Below are 17635 nucleotides of genomic sequence, written 5' to 3' on the forward strand. Positions count from 1 at the left end.
GCTTCTGCAAAAAAAAATTTTTTTTCTACCTGGCAGAAATCAATTTTATTAAAAAAAAATCTCAGACATCCATCACTGCACCACATTTATATTATGGGTATAATCCAACGATTCAAATATTAAGCACATACACTATATGGCCAAAAGTTTGCGGACATCTGACCATCACACTCACCTGTATTTGTTGAACATCCCATTCCATATTTATTCTCCCTTTGCTGTTATAATAACCTCCACTCTTCTGGGAAGGCTTTCCACTAGATTGTGGACTGTGGCTGTGGGGATTTGCCCATTCACTCACGAGAGCATTAGTGAAGTCAGATACTGTCGTTGAGTGAGGAGGCCTGGGGTGCAGTCAGTGTTCCAGTTCATCCCAAAGGTATATATATATATATATATATATATATATATATATATATATATATATATATATATATATACACACACACTCACACAGTCCTAAACATTTGAATATTCTTTCTACTTCCAGTGTCATACCCATGTCAATATGGAGTATATATCATGGAGAAACTGTGTGTTAATTAGGGAAGAATGTTCATGTGTGTAGGGTTGTTGTTTATTTACTACTGTTTCATCATTTAAATAGATAGTCTTATCATGTTTACACGGTGATTGAGTAGCATTATAATAGGCCTTCACCAGAGTCAGCCCCTCCGTCACAGGGGCCTGGACTGGGTGGAGGCCCAGTGGCAGCATTGTCATGCAAAATAGGCTTATTTGATTCAGATACGTCAAAAATATGCAGAGAACATCTGACCAGTGCTATGAAAATATACATTTATTTAGCACATAGAACATGAAATTACGAGTTTATATGAATGTATATATTTCTCAACCAATTCTATGGCACAGACAATACACAGACCATTAAGAGGCTTAGAGTTATAAATCCAAGTAAAATAAAGGTTTTCTGAACTATAATGAAATCTTTATATTTAAATATGGCAGTAGGCTTAGAACAACATCGATGTGAAGAAGTCGGCATTGAAAAATAGTCACAGTTAAACCAAACCTTCCTTCTGATATTATATCCTAAAACAATATGGTAATGCATGACAGAATAAAATAGAATAAAAAAACATAATTCACACGTTTATTTTAAGATGCGCTGGATTTGTACTAATAAAACACATCAGAGACATCAGAGATATATACAGTGTATAGTGTGATGTCTTTGATTTGCCACAGGAACAGTCTAAGGGATCTGTGTTAGTGTTAGCAGTGGTGGCTGCGCAGGCTAAAGAACCACGGCTTCACGGAAAGCTTTTATCCACCTGTGAAATAAATAAAAATGCAAGTCACAACCTGTGTAGTAATTAAAGTTCTCTAATTAAAGATCTAAAGTAATTAGTCATTTTCATGGAGCAATTCAGGATGTAGATGGACCTGTTGTAGATATGGGGGTCATCTGTCTTAAAGATGTAGAAGATCTTGTCTTTGTGGTAAAGCTGAAACTGCTGAGATGATTCTGGATCATCTTCCGTGAGAGAGAAGCCGAGGAGAGGCAGGCTTTCTAAAGCTGCTACGTCCTGCATGAGTGGAAGACAAGATAGACAGAAGTATAGTGAATTAGGTTATGTACATTAGACAACAAATAATGCTTAAAAAAACAATTTTAGCCCCAGTAGCTAATTCTCTCGATCATACAACAGCTGAAGCCACATCTTTTCAACTGCTGCTTATATGGCTGGTGAGCATGCTTGGAGGAAATTGCTAACTGCCCTCTTTCATATACATGAGTTCACAGACATGCTTGATTAGCTAGTGTTGCATTAATGCTAGATTCACCACGACCCTAACCAGAACAAAGCAGTTACTGAAGACGAATGAATGAAGATAGCTGTGGTATTGATTCGAACTTTGGATTTTAGCAGTTGGCATGTTTAATCCCATATCTGTTAATCACCAACTGCAAACTGCATCCCCAGTAATAGGGCTTGATGTGCCATATTTCAAGCTTTAAATCCATTCACAGCATCTTTTTGAACTAAGATTATGCCTAAACAACCAAGCAGACACATGACTGTTTGGTCTGTTTCACCCAGATGAGGATGGGTTCCCTTTTGATTCTGGTTCCTCTCAAGATTTCTCATTTCATCTCCGGGAGTTTTTCCTTGCCACCGTCACCTCTGGCTTGCTCATTAGGCATACATTTATAAAAGTATAAGTTTAAATCTTATATCCTGAATTTATATATTTCTGCAAAGCTGCTTTGTGAAAATGGCCATTGTTAATAGCGCTATACAAATAAAACTGAATTGAACTGGTATTGCTTAGTGATAGATGAAAGAGGCATTCTGTCATCCTTCTCCTCCCGTCCAATAAAATCATGGCTATCTGAACATACATAACGCTGAATTCGGGAAACTTGACACACTAGAAACCAACAAATTATATTCTTGACAGTCACAAACACACATCTGGAGTCATCTTGGGTGCCAACTGCTTTTCTCCTACCTCACTGGCAGCATAAGTGTACAGCACTTTATCCTTGATGACAAACCAGAGCCTCTTCCATTGTCTCTTATTGGCCTTCATTCTGTCCAGATAACCGCTCATGGATGAGCCATCTGTGTTTGCTGAAACCTGCAATATGATTGCACATGTGTGAGTGAAGAAATAATAAACAATAAGTAAACCAAAGTGCTGCCAACCGATGAGATCATGAGTTAATTCATAACTTACGATCAAAAGCCTTAGTTGGGGTTACAACATTAAAAAAGGGAAAGTAAAATAAGTTATACAAATTAAAAAAGGTGATGGGATGTACTTCCCCAGCTTTTATACCTCTTTCAGGGCTGCTGGGATCTTCTTCTGCTTTCTAAAGTGAAACGGTTTGGAAGTCGGAGAAAGAAAAGCACTACCTGGTGCCTGGTTACCTGTTAAATGAATAAGCGACAAAAACAGACTGTCAGTGAAAGGAAATAATGAATTCAGTTGTTAAGCAGAGATTTTCAGAATACTGCATTTTTGCACTAGAACTAGATGGCTAGTTGTCAGACCTGAGCTGTTATGCTGTAGAATCTCAAAGCACTGATCACACACACGTGCAGGTCGATTCTTCAGATACTCCAGAGGATGCTTATTAACCGAGCAGGCCTGACATACCACCTAGTACACACACAGACGCACATACACCAGAAATCCACCTTTACTTTGATCAAAATCAGCAGAAATCCTGTAAATCCTGCAAACCCAGTTTGTTAAGCATTACCACACCCTTCCACAGGCTCTGCAGTGATGCCTCCTCCATGTCAGAGTGAACTCGCAGGTACAGATCATACACATGGTGGCCCGCAGGTCCGGGATCCATATAGGGGCCTTGGTTCCGAGCTGGGCTGCACCGTCCCAACTATCTCTGTCCCCCTGCAAGAAATACATCATGAATCCTGCGTTTTAAATCATTAACAAGGGAAAACCCTAATTCTGTTTTTCTTTTGTATGTTTTTAGAAAGCTTGCCAGAAAGCTTCACAGGGCATCTGGTTTAGACTAGAGCAACAAATGCACATGCGAGCGTTTCCAGTGAGCAAAATCTCAGAAAACCAAAACAAACAAATGTCCGTTTTAGGCCACGCCCACATCAGGTTTAACTACGAATACATGCACAAATATCTGGAGCACTAAACCGATACTGATACAGACAGTGACATTGTGGTACACCCCTAGTGCATGTCATGCCTTCTCATGAATGATGACACATTGACCTAATATTGTTATTAATCTTCAATGTAAAATAACATAAAATAAAATGACTCCATTACTCTTTCTAATTCATGTGTTATTCCTACTAGCTTGTAATGGAGAAAAAGTCATGCTGGTTCTGTTATAAGGACATTCCAGCACAAACCAACATTTATATCTTATTACTTTCAGGCATTTTTATATTATTCCTGAGTGACAATGAAACCAATCTCACACACTAAATCACTTCCTTGCCGTGCTGATGGGTTCTCAGTACTGTCCAGAAATCTGTGAGTATAAGTAATCCTACAGCTGTTAATTTTTCCGGGCTCCTTTTGCCCGGATCAGTTGCGCTAACTACAGTGCTGTGTGTGTTGTACTGTCTTTCATCTTCAGTAACCACTGTATCCTGTCAGGTTTTAGGTGGATCCGGGGCCTATCCTAGTAATGCACCTTGATGAGACACCAGCTCATCACACGGTATTTATGTACACACACATTCACACACTCATTAACGTGAAATGCAAAACATGAATATAGTGAGCCACCAGATATTACTTAATATACTAGTCTAGCCTTATACATGAAACAATAGCACATGGTTTGGGACACACCCTGTTTTCTGGGTTGTGTTGTATGCTGATTGGCCACAATGGGCCAGTCACTGTGTTATTTAAACAGCTCTTATATCACACACTCACTTATGCTGTAGGCAATTTTATAATGAAAAAAAAAAATCACAGCTTTGCATCTTTGTTATGGTTTTGCCTATCAATCACTTGGCACTAAAATACCAGCATGCATTATGCAAATATGTCATACACCCACTGGGAATCTCCACCATGATCCGAACTGCTAGTCACTGATGAAAGGGATAATAAATACATCAGCTATCTTAAGTAAAGTAGTGCTTTCCTTTATCCCACTGGATGTGCAATGGAAACCCCCAAATTTCAGTCCCAAAGCCGTTATTGTCCTTCCAAATTCCTTTCCCCATCAAGATGTGTCATCGGGGAATCTCCACTGATCCCACCCTGGAGGGGAGAGCCATTTAAATAACCCACTGTGATGGATCAATGTTGGCCAATCAACATAAAACACTACCAACAAAACAGAGCATGTCCCAAATCACGTGCTATTGTTCCAAGTGTTTAAATCACGAAATCTAATACCAGAGACAGCATCATTGCGACAGATGTATCGATGGTTACATTTTTGACTTCTGCCCAAGTGTACCTTTGAAGGACCTGGAATTGAACTACCATGAGTCAGTGAGTACCTCTTCAGGACCTTTGCTTGAGGGGAGAAATGTGGTCATTTTCTTGGTGTAATCTTCAATGGCACTGGAGATTGCCTCAAGCCACTCGTCTCGACTTGCAGGGGAACTGAAAAGGTGGGAAGGATAGGGATAGGGATAGACAAATAAGAGCGCTCACTTCTTCAGGAATGCAAATGTGGAGTACACACCAATTTGCCTTTTTTCTCCATTGCACATCAGTACTGTGCAGTTAAACTGACCTTATAAACGCCACAGAGGACTATTCACAAAAAATCCAATGTGGTCCTAGCTGTTTTTTTTAAATTTCATACTAATTTTGTGTCTTGTGTGTGTAATCTATGTAGTGCTTATTAAGCTTGTGTGAATGTTAACCTAAAGACTCACCTGGCAGACAGAATAAAAGAGCGTTCAACACTTTCGATGTTCAGCTCATTCTGATATCCTTCCTGACTTGGCTTACTGACCTAAAAAGTCAAATATACAACCAATTCAAATACAAGGTCTAGAAGAAAGCACCAGATGGAAGTGCTATAATCAAAGACTATGGCTCACCTTCATTCCAGACAAAGAGAGGTCATTGTTCAGCTTGTACTGTCCTGGCTGGAGGACTGTAGCGTACATCAGAGCATCATTGAACTGGCCATCAAGAAGAAAAATATTAGCATTAACAACTTTTACTCTGTTTTTAAAGCTACCTCATAGGGTAAAAGAAACCAGGGTAAAAGACATTTAACATTCTGGCAGGAGCAGTAAATTAAAATGGATACTAATGTAGAAAACTGTAATTACATGAATTACACATATAAAGTCAGATGTATAATTACTGGCACCCTTGGTAAAGATGGGTAAAAAGGTTATGGAATATGTCATCGTGATTAATGGCTTAATATAGTATCTAAACTTTAAGTGATCTAAAATGTTTTTTTTAAACATCATCTCACAATTATTGGCATCCCTAGAAATTGTTATGAATCAAATATAACTAATTGTAATGATCGCATTTTTACTTTACATTTTTAAGTTCACCTGAGTGTTTAGGAATGCTTAAGAACTTCCTGTTTCTGTAAGGAATAAATATGAGGCGACACAGAGGCCTAATTCCCTTAGTCCTTCATCAACATGGGGAAGATTACAGAAAAGTATGTTGACATTTCTAAATCAGGGAATGGCTAGAGAAAATAGCTACACACCCAAAAATATCCATATCTACTATTAGGGCAGTAATTAAGAAGTTTAAAACACGGTTAGAAGATAGCACCATTTTGGAGTCACCAATTCTCCAATCAAACAGAGCCTCTATGCAAACTAAATATTTGGAAGGTGTGCCAGAAGAAAGCTTTTTCTTTCAACTAACAACAGTTGTAAACTCCTGGAGTTTGCTAGATGAGACTGGACCCGGGTTCTATGGTCAAATGAGTCACAACTAGAGCTTTCTGGCAACAAATATTCAATATGGATTTGGTGTAAAAATAAAGATGGTTATACAGAAGAGAATCTAATCCCCACTTTTAAGAATGGTGGAGGATCTGCGATATTGTGGGTCTCTTGTCTCTCCAAAGGCTGTGGAAACCTTGTTAGCATCGTTGGCATCGTGGACTTCATAAGGACCAGGAGATTTTAAATAAAAATCTGGCTGCCATTGCAGAGAAGTTATAAATGGGTCATGGTTGGGTCTTCCAGCAGGACAATGATCCAAAACATGCAAATGTCCATACAAAAATGGTTTTGTGATCACAGAGTTAGGCTTTTAACATACTGACTGAAGAGGAGAGTCCACAAGACTTTACAAGACTCATTTTTACCAAGGGCCAATAATTCTGGAGCTGATGTATTACTCAATATAAAGACTACTATGGCTTTAACCCTACATCTTCTAGAAGAATAATAAGTAAAATACTCATTAATTTAAAGTTAATATTACTAAGAAGCCACTTACTAAGAAGAACATTCGAGGCTGCATAACTTTTCTAGATAGTTTCAGCAAGATACCCTCTTTCAATAAGACCTGAAAAGAATAAAATACAAAAGACTCATCTTTTTTTGGTAAAAAACAAATCTGTTTAAAGCTTTAATTAAATACTGTAACTGAAAAATCACTTCAACCTTACAGTTATCTCAAACTTCAGCCAAATCAAGGCTTTATAGCATGCATTTTCACACCTGTTCTCTCTCTCTTTCTCTCTCTTTAACAAAGGCACACACACATACAGGTGCCTATACTCATTAACATTATAATGGCTACCAGCAGTACTTCCCTACAGAGCTACAGAATGGTATTTACCCTGCCCGGCTTCACAACCTCATGGTATCCAATCAGGCTGCACTGGACTTGCATCAGTTTCTGGAAGTTATCCTGTCCGAAACAAGAAGTGCCTATTTATACTCTCATCTTACAACTGATTAGGAAAGAATGAGTGGCATAATACTACAAATAAATTCTCTTAATAATTCTTACCCCTTGCTTCATGGTTTCATTGGCATGGTTTGCCACTTCCTTTACTATACTGAGGGCAGCTGCAAGAGGGTAGAAAATTGTTATCTAGATCTAACAAGCTTAGTAACCTGATTTATTTTGGTTTTGGTCATATGACCCATGTGAGATTTTTGAGCTATACTAACTAACTACATGATGGTGCAATATAGAAAACATTTTTCACCTTGTGCATCTTTGTAATCTGGAGAGTCTTCATCGAGATTCTCAAAGTAGTCTAAGGAAAAAAGGAAAAAAGCAAAATAACTTTATATATGGTCATTAAAAAAATAAATAAAGGTGGTATTTCTCATATTATTAACTCAAAAGACTATTTAAAGCATGTTTCCATCTTCAATGGATTTATACAAATTCATGTATTCATATATGGTTGTGTTCTTAAGCCTGTTCCAGAGCACAAGCGTCAAACTCAAAGCTTGTGGGCCAAACACAGCTCTGCCTTATTTCATTCAACCCACGCAAACCTGCAGAAAATAATACTGAAACAGCTCGTAGTACTTACTACTCAACATTTTCATAGTGTCAACAATATTTTCACAATATTCACAATGTTCCACATGTGCCACTGTTCAGTGTGTGTGTGGTGTTGCATCAACCTCCTGAAAAACTGGTTAAAATGGATGCCTATCTGCTGTCTTTGTGAGCACGAAAACAAGAGAAATGGGAGACTAAGGAAATGAATATTGTTAGCAGAGATCCACCTGTGTAAGTTTTTCTTAAATCTTTCTCACCATTATGTATTTTCAATATTTCGAAAACAAATACATATTAAAAAAACATTATTAAGCATTATTAAGTTTCAGAAATGTTATCACCTACCCCTAATAGAACATACAGTTGAATAGTATCTGTTAGGCCTTTTCTTCCTAGAAATGTCCTATTCTGCTTTCAGAGCCTGGGTTACTGGTGTCAATCAGTAGAATAGATAAGATGTTAAAAAAAGTATACTTTAGATCATGGCCCTTCAAGAGCGTACAAATATGCTGATGTGTCCGGGGCAGAATTTGAGCTTGACACCTCTGCTCTAAAGGATTTAAGCCTAAGAATCAGGGACACAAACCTCAGAGGGTATAAGCAGGTTGGTGCTATGAGGGAAATACACGTCCATCATTTTTAATCTTAGATTTTTAAAAGAATAGGCGTTGTTTGTCTGGATGTATTCTTCATTACTGACAGGATTCATACAGGAGAAATCAGAAGTCACAATACTTATTTAACTGAATTTGAAGTGTATTATTAAATGACATCTGTAACCTGTGAGGAGGAGCTGATACTGAGGAACTCTCTGAATGGGCTTCAGCATGTAGTGTTTCAGGGCGAGATTGGCACAGCACGGACTGCTCTATATTAGAAAGAGAGAGACAGACAGCAATAAAGACGGACTAGTCACACATATGGAATGCAGACATTCTAATGGCATTTCATTCTTTAAAAAATAGTATGTGCACCAAACATCATAGTAAAGAGAAATATCCACACACCCACCCATGCTTGTTTGAACAGATACTCGCAAACACACACACTTAAAATGAAAGACACAAATGACAATATAGCAACTGAGGTTTGTGTGTTAGGAGGGAGAACAGGTTGAGTTGGTGTTATTACCTCAAACTCCTGAACGACTTTTGCAAAAGCTGGGCTCTTCCTGCATTGCTCCTCCAGTAGAGCCACATTCTTGTCAAACTCGCAGATGTAACTGGAGTACATTTTCAGGTATGGCCCTTTCTTTAAAAAGATGTCTGCAATGCCGGAGTTTTCATTCCTGATTCAAGTCATTGAAATGTTTTAGCACATAGAATGTGGTTGTTGTTTTGTGTTAAGACTATAAAGATAATTAACTCCACAATAATCACTTAATCATTTAAGTCAAGTGTGATATCAGAATGACCCAATTCTAGCAGAAAGAAGTTGGTGGAGTCTGATAAAACGATGGGTCAGTTTTCATACCAGTGTGCCATGCGGTCCTCCAGCTCCCTCAGTAAATCTTTGTTAAGCTCATAGAGCTGTGGCAGTGAAAACAGGATCTGATTGAGGTTCCTCTCATCAATCACAGGCTTCCCAGCCTGCAAAGAGGCCTTCATCACTGCATCCCGAAAACTCTGGACAATAGACACACATTAAGCCAAAACAACACATGACAAAACAGCACAGGAAGGTGATACTTCCTTGCTAACATGTTATGTGTGTGGATAAATGTTGCTGTGGATGAATTCTGGCAAAAACAACAGAAAAAATTGGATTTTCTGCCCATATCATACACTGACATAGCAAATTTATGAAACCATAAAAACATTTTACCAAAACGACCTGGAACTACGTTTTAATCTTGTCTATGTTATCAGTCCTAAAGATGTTTAAAATCTTTCTTTGTCATTTCCTCCCACAATGAATGTCAGGTGATTTGTTGGAGAGTTACGTGCTAAAGTGAAAGGGATATTAACCTAATCAGTTTGGTTTGTAATCAGATACCAGCTGTTAAAATGCACAGGAGTGGAGTTGGAACTAAAACTAAAAATAAATTTTCTCCTTTTTCACTTTTAGGGTATAACTTTAAAAGATTTTAACCTTACCTGTGACTGAGATACACACAAAAGCAAAATATATGCTTTACAGAACTGAAATAAGTAGTAGAAAATATCAAAATTTCTAAATCTGTGAAGGGTTTTCCCCAAACACCACACATATTGATCCTACATATTATAACTAATATAAAAGTGTCTTCAATTCTGACCACAGGAAAACCAGATGCTGTGGTCCAGGACTATTTCTGTATTCACCAACATGGATAATGGAAAACACATATTGTATATAGTATCTAGTAGCGGAAAGTACCGAAATTCTTCATATCTACAGCTAGTTTCATTTCATCATTACTATTTTAAAAGGCTAGGTCTACAATTTTACAATTTTACCATATGAAGCTATAAAACTGAATAAAAATACACAAAGAAAGTGTAACATCTCTCAATAAAGTGGATCTTTATCCACATTTGGATGGGCTTCCACATGGAGCTAATAATATTTAATGTTATTTTTTAACAGTGATGACTGTATATGGCTAAACACAGCAGTGATTGTTTTTGCTGCCGGCACTACTGAGTGTGGTATTCAGCCAAATGGATATTTACATAATTAGATAATAACTTATTCTAAAAAATCTAATTAGCACATGAAAAAAACAAAATCTTAGTTCTCGAAACACAGAACAGCTTCATTTGGATTGTATGTAAACTCACCAAGGGCTATATACTGGGAATGATCAGTCAGGGCTTTATATCTTTTAATAAGCATTTTTATTATGTCTCTGAGTGGATTAGCACTGAAACACTTGAGTAAAAACAGGAAGGATTTTGAACCTCTAACAGAATATCCTTAAAGTCAAGAAAAGTATTTCCGTTTCTTCCCCTACTGTCGGTGTTAAAGTAGGTGTGGATGGCATTTCTGTAGTTCCAAGACAGGCTTGGTGCCAGAGATACATAATTGTGGCTTTACTGGTGAAAGAAATTTCTCACATGGCTTTTGTAGTATTTTCTTGACTGTAATAAGCTGCTGGTAAAATATTTGTTTGTAAGAGAGATTTTCCCCCACAGTGAAGTGTTTTGTGCTTTGACCGAGTTTACAGAGAGGATTACAGACCCTGTGACCACTGAGTATTCAGATGTACCATGAAGTGTAACAGTGTTAGACTTACATAACCATAACTAGATTGAAATAATCACAAAAACAAGTTCTATAGAAAGTACATGTGAACGTTACAAGGAATATATTCAAGAATGGCTAAAACGGACACTCACAATATGGAGAAGCTTCAACACATCCACAAACCTGACAAGGAAAATAATATGAAACGAATTAGTAAAGTATAAAAGTATTAGTTTGAAAGAGGTGCAGGATCATTGTTTAGCATGCAGACTCACACTTTCTCCGAACTCATGATCTCTTTAGCGATATGAGACAACTTAGTCTTCTTGGAGTCCTAAAAACGGAAAGACAGAATTAGCTTTTCAAGATAAAAAAAAATTGTTAGCAAATTTACGGCATATATCCAGCAATATAAGAGTATACCAATATAACGCAGTACCTGATTCTTCCATTTGTTTGAACTGGTTGCTTCTTCTTCTTCGTCTTCTTCTTCTGAGCTGCTTTCAAATTCCCTCTCTGAGTGTGCATCATCTGAGTTGATGATTTCATCATACACACGGCTTATGGAAATACAAGCAACAAGAGACTGGATTTATGGTGAGGATCACAGATAAAACAAAAACACAATCAAAAGAGTGCACATTATTTTTTCGGTACAAGCTTAGACGAAAGAATAATGAATGAGAAGATTAGAGGAGAGAAGATTCTATACACTCTTAGAAACAATAGTTCCTCCAGGGTTCTTTGTATGGAACCATTTCTTCTTCTTCTTCAAAATCCTCAAGGGTTCTTACTGACTACACACTTAGAAAATAAAGATTAAATTTAAAATTTAATTAGTACTTTGGTTTGTCATTTTAGACCTAGAAAGTATCTACCACTTTAAAATGGTTTCTTCAATTTGCCTTCCTAGGGGCAAAATAATGGTTTCCTTTTTGCAAAATATTTAAAGCAAAACCCCTTTAAATAACTGGCAATTCAGTGGAATTATCATTTATTTATATTATTTATATTTCTCACCTGTCATTATAGTCCTGCCTCATTCTGGTGTTGAATTCTCCAAGAACACGTGTTTTTCCATTGATTATTTCTTCTTTATTGGATACGTTTCTTTGCCAAATTGTGGGATTTTGTTGTGTCTGTATCCCTGGGCTTTTTGGAATACAAACATTCATATTTTCTGGGATATCTTCACATAGATGCTCATTTTCTACACTATCTCCATCCACGCTATGCTCAATGGTAAATTCATCATGCTGGACTTTGACATGGTGTGTTCTGTAATGTGGTATTTGAATTTGGCTTCTATTTTGGTTCCTGGTTGCCTGCCAGCCTTCGTCCACTGATTGCTCATTTTTGCCTGCGGTTATCTCTGGACATTGTCCTCCCTTGGAGAACAGCTTGGGCAACTTTTTCACTGAGAATTCAAAATCCTTTAACTTCTTGAAGGATGACTTTCTCAGGCCATCTGACTGATTCAGGTCTGCCTGGGTCAAAGACTTCACTTTAGGCTTCAAAGTAGTACCAGATTTTTTCCCTGGTGTGCTTTTTGATGTGGTGTTATTAGGCACATCCTGGCCAGCTGATGAAAGGACTTTCCAGCGTGGATAATACCCTGGTAGTTCCACATTTTGGGTTTCCAGTCTATTTCTGGATTTCTTCTCATTTGTAGTCTGTTTCCTGGGAGTAACAGTTCTTCCTTCTTTGTAAACTAGAGCTAGTGTACTCTCTTTCACTGTTAAAGCTTTATATTTTGGCTTAACAATTCCTCCTGACTCCTGTGAGGTGATGTCAGGCTTCTCTAGTTGCCCACCATGGCTGCTTTTTGGTTTATACTGCAAAGGACTCGGTGAGGCCTTTCCAACAGTAAGCACAACAGAGGACGAATTGCCATTTTGTTCATCAGCAGAGTGTCTACGCCGTGTGTTGTTTAATAGGATTGGCTTAGACTCTGCAGATTTGGGCTGCAATCCAGTTGGTGAAGAAACATGAGCAGCATGAGGTATGCTCGTTGCACTTCGTTCAGAAACTACTGAACCATTTGTAAGATTCAGATTGTTTTTCACAGTCCCGTGGCCCTGGCCGTGGGTTACTCGCGTTGGCTTCAGTTGGTTACCTGAAAACTCAGGTACAGTGTGAGAAGTGGTGGCTGATGCTTGACCTGGATTAATGTCAGATTTGTACTTATTTCGGGAAAGCGGTAAACCCTGAGCGTTGTCCAACTGTTGCTGAAATTGTGCCTGATACTCACTGGTGAAAACAGCAACAGGTTTCCATTCAGGTGTAGGGGGTTTAGAAAGACATGGAGATTTCACAGTGTTTACTGGTGGTTGGGAACAGTCCAGGTTAAGTGCTTGGGAAACTATTTTTTGTAGTGGAATAAACTTTGGTTTAGGGGCTAAAGGTGGCTTTTCCACACCTGTCACAGGCCCTAAAAACACAGATGAACAGGTAATAAGTCTGCAGCTGACTACTAGAAGGTCAAGAATAGTTCACCAGCAGTGCAGAAAACAATCACCTTTGCACACTACATTCACCTTTAGTGTGTATCTTTTACCTGGTGCATGCAATGTACCTTTAATTAGCCTTTAGAGTAAATCTTTAAAGATACATCAGCATTGACTCGTTAAAACTGTTCTGTGTAGTTTATTTTTTCCTCTAAATTAAAAAAAGACAAAAATCTTGATGTACCCCAGAAGAACAAGTACAGTTTGCATAAGTCTACTATATATGTTATAGTCTTTGAACAAGTTGTTATATGGTTATTTAATTATTTTCTAAGGCACATTCTTACAAAAATCTAGCACCCTAAAGTCTGTACCTCTGAGGCTAACCCTTAATGATACTATGTAGACTGCAACATCAGAGGGTTTGCCTTTTTTTAAAAATGAAGAAAAAAACCCTTTAGAAAGCTAGAAATATTACCCATTCATTCATAGTGAGGAAACAAAGGAACACCTGTACACTTACACATTCATGCAGTTATCCAATCAGCCAATCCTGTGGCAGCAATGCAATGCAAAAAATCCTGCAGATCCAGGTCAAGAGCTTCAGTTGATATTCAACGTGTTCACATCAAACATGATGTTTGATGTGAACATTAACTGACACTTTTGATCTGTATGATTTTTTTTGCATTGACACCTGACATTTTTGATCTGTATGATTTTTTTGCATTGACACCTGACATTTTTGATCTGTATGATTTTTTTTGCATTGACACCTGACATTTTTGATCTGTATGATTTTTTTTGCATTGACACCTGACATTTTTGATCTGTATGATTTTTTTTTTTTTGAGGTTTATTTTATAAAACCATTCGCAAAGCATGACTTATTGAAAACACCACACGCACTGTGTATAAGCACAGAAACATGTAGTATGTAGCTGGTATACTGTAGAGATGTAACCCTCAGTCCTCCTGAATGATAAGATATGAATGAAATGATATGATTTCGATTCATAAGGCAATGATTCAATATTTTTATCGATACCACTGACTCTGCTATGATACAATACAGTTCAGTTTAGTAGCCTCTGATCGATATGTGACCAACTTTATTCAGAATTTGGGGTGTTTTCGTGAATGATGAAGATGTAGAGAAGGACTATTTTAAAAGTATCAGAGTCACAGAAAAAAAAATCACCTTGGTGGCCTATTAAGTTATTAAAAAATTAATTAATTTAATTTAATTATTATTAAATAATTTAAGAAAAATGCGATATGCGATACGATAATGGTATAAGTGTGTAAAATCAATTTTAATATATATATATATATATATATATATATAAAAACTGAAAATGACATAACCAACATGCATGTTTCATGTTCTTTTGAGGAAAAGAAAGCATTCTCTGCTATCTGTCACACTAAAACTTTGACTTTTCAGAACTTTTTGAAATATTAAAATCATTTAGTCATCGCAAGCCCTTGCGATATGCATATCGCGATATTTACATTTGTGATATTGAGATAATTTCGATATATTATGCAGCCTTAGTTGACACACATGTTGTATGTCCTTTTAATCGATTTATGATTGTTGCATCAATTAATTTCAACAGGGGCAGACTTTGTATTGGGCAAAGCTAGACAACCGCCTTGGGCGCCCAGAAGCCACGGCCCCCCTAAAAATGCAAACTATATATATTTTTAATTATTAATACTAAATAAGAGGCCCCACTCCTGTATTTTGCCTAGGGCCCCCAAATCACTAAATCTGCCCCTGAATTTCCATCTTTGCCTTTTAAATCATTACAACTTCAGACATAGCCTACTGTATATTCAGTATATAGCTAGTTCTGAAACTACACATGATTGTGATTAATGTTGACAGATTACATGTTAATTCATTAAATAATCCACTTTCCAAACCAAACTTCTTTTCATTCTTCTACACTGAAATGATCTTTGTTTCACTTCCGGTCCTGATGAAATGAGGTGTTTTTGTTGTTTTTTTCCCCTTCAATCAAAGCATCAAGGAGTGTAAGCAGGTTATGGCACAAGGACGCTTACTTCAAAACACGGAAATAAAACAGAGATTTCCACTGTCATTAGTATAATAATGTAAAGAAGTCGGCTGAGTGATCACAGGTGTAATGTGACAGGTGAGATTATGGAAGTGTGCTGTGGTCATCTCTCACCTGTCCGCCTCTCCATGGCTCTGCTACCTTCTCTTCCTGCTTCTCACTCCTGCAGCCATGTCGCTTTAATGGTTGTTGACATCAATATTTCATTTGAATCCGGCACAATAAATCATTCCAAGCCTACAGTCTTCAGAGATCATGATGTGGTGAGAGGTGAATATCCCAATCACAGCAATCCGACTGAAACCTGCGCACTTTTACGCAGCCGCAGATCACTTAGGATCAGAAATCCGATGATGTACCTGTTGTATAGATGTTACCTACAAATGATTCAAATATTAATCCAGTCAGTCGATTTCATAAGGACTCGCTCCAGCGTACAGCTTCATCAATAAACAGGCAAAGTTTCAGTGGCAAGATTTTACCCTGAATCTCACTTGCCTTGTGGGGCAGGTGCATTAAAGAGAGCCTCATTACTGCCTCCTGCTGGACAGACCTGGACACACGCCTGATTTGCACTTCATAAACAACAACAGCCTACATCTGGGACTACTCTTGTTGCCTGAATTTTTTTTTTTACTTTTTATATCTGTTTTTTTTTCAGACAGTTTCCTCTGCTTGTCTCTCATGGAAGCAGCAGGTCTTTATCACCATAGCCCATCCTTCTGATTTAAAAAAGATTTACATAATTCCTACTAAAACCCTGCACCTTGTTTCTCTACAACGCCTCACATGTGGCTGAGATTCCCCTGGAAAATATGTCCTACTTCCCTTGAGAAGAAAAGGTGATTCCACTCTGGTTCTGGTATCCAGGTGATGTTTTACGTGGCATCGAAACAACAACAATGCTAAAAACAAATGAAAGTTTTTATACCGCAGGGCTCTTGAATTCTCAGCTGTGATTGGACAAAAGGTGATTCCTTTTCAGCGGCTCTGAAATAGTGCTGGCTTGTAATTCAAATCACAGATTAATTTCTAATAATAATGATTGTTGTAATATGTTACAGTTTACAGGTTTAATACCTTACACAGGGACTTGCATGGTGGAAGCTCTACATAAATGGATTAGAAACGTGTGTAATTGTTGATATGGTGAAGTTTTCTGTCATTTATTTAGCATTTTTGGAAGGAGTCTCCAGTGTCAGTACTGCGAGAGTCAGAGAGGTAAAGCTGTAAGATTTCTAACATAGAAAAGTTTTCCGGACGTTCTCCGGTTTCTCAGTAACATAACAATCTACATTTTGCTGTCGTAATAACTTCAAGAGACAGAAAAAAAAGAGAAATGTTGGTGAAGGAATGACTGTTTATAGCTGCTATAATGTAAGTGATAACAGGAGCTAACTTGTTTTACAGACATTCCATAACATTATACGTAACTGTAAACAAATAAAAATGTGTCATTCTTTAATCAACACAAAATGAGCACAATCACTGGCAAATTGCTGTGTTATAAGAGGAATAAACCACTTCGAGACATGATTGGAAAATAATTAACTTTGCAAGAGGGCACATCACACCACCATATTGTTGATTATTTTCAACAACAACAATATCAACGACCACAACAGCATCATGTTTTATTGTTTACTTATAACATAGCGCTGTTTTGTGATCACAAATCTGACTGGTCAGAAGATATTGATTCATTTTCTGTACCAGCAAGGCTTGTTAATCAGCTCGTTCTAATGCATTATCATTTCTAAAGTAACAGCTAATTTACAGGGACTTGTATGGTGGATGTGCCAGGTAATCTAGGTAGAATAATGAAAACAGTTTTAAAAAATGTTAATAATAAAGGAGGAAAAAAATGGTATGGTGAAGTTTTCCATAAGAAGATTTTTGTGTTTAATATTTATGGAAGGAGTCTCAGGTGTCAGTACTTTGTAACAGTCAATAAGTAAGTGACAATAATTTGTTTTGCTGATGTTC

At 37.4% G+C, this 17635-nt stretch overlaps 1 protein-coding gene across 2 annotated transcripts; it reads right to left on the reverse strand.

The window, feature by feature from the left end:
• Window positions 1-778: 778 nt before the first annotated feature.
• Window positions 779-16188, reverse strand: LOC113529403 (FYVE, RhoGEF and PH domain-containing protein 6). Of its 2 annotated transcripts, none has more exons than XM_026918583.3 (21): window positions 15764-16188; window positions 12136-13546; window positions 11555-11675; window positions 11391-11449; window positions 11268-11298; window positions 9421-9572; window positions 9079-9235; window positions 8728-8815; window positions 7640-7690; window positions 7438-7496; window positions 7264-7335; window positions 6919-6987; window positions 5535-5618; window positions 5367-5446; window positions 4983-5088; window positions 3241-3387; window positions 3024-3132; window positions 2809-2900; window positions 2479-2607; window positions 1408-1550; window positions 779-1295 (listed from the first exon to the last, which is right to left on the reverse strand). In XM_026918583.3, the coding sequence occupies exons 1-21, from the start codon at window positions 15777-15779 to the stop codon at window positions 1259-1261; spliced, it is 3213 nt and encodes a 1070-aa protein (XP_026774384.2). In that variant the 5' UTR covers window positions 15780-16188; the 3' UTR covers window positions 779-1258. The 2 variants fall into 2 exon arrangements, with proteins under 2 accessions (XP_026774384.2, XP_053091690.1); XM_053235715.1 differs by lacking the exon at window positions 15764-16188 and adding an exon at window positions 14086-14145.
• Window positions 16189-17635: the final 1447 nt, after the last annotated feature.

Source organism: Pangasianodon hypophthalmus, chromosome 7 (genome assembly GCF_027358585.1).
Source record: "Pangasianodon hypophthalmus isolate fPanHyp1 chromosome 7, fPanHyp1.pri, whole genome shotgun sequence".
NCBI classification, from domain to species: domain Eukaryota; kingdom Metazoa; phylum Chordata; class Actinopteri; order Siluriformes; family Pangasiidae; genus Pangasianodon; species Pangasianodon hypophthalmus.

Excerpts from the sequence above, each read along its gene's own strand:
- LOC113529403 (XM_026918583.3), bottom strand. Across the intron at positions 7,336-7,437 it reads ATGAAACCATGAAGCAAGGG|GATAACTTCCAGAAACTGAT; the intron begins GTAAGAATTATT and ends TGTTTCGGACAG. Across the intron at positions 1,551-2,478 it reads ACACTTATGCTGCCAGTGAG|GACGTAGCAGCTTTAGAAAG; the intron begins GTAGGAGAAAAG and ends CCACTCATGCAG.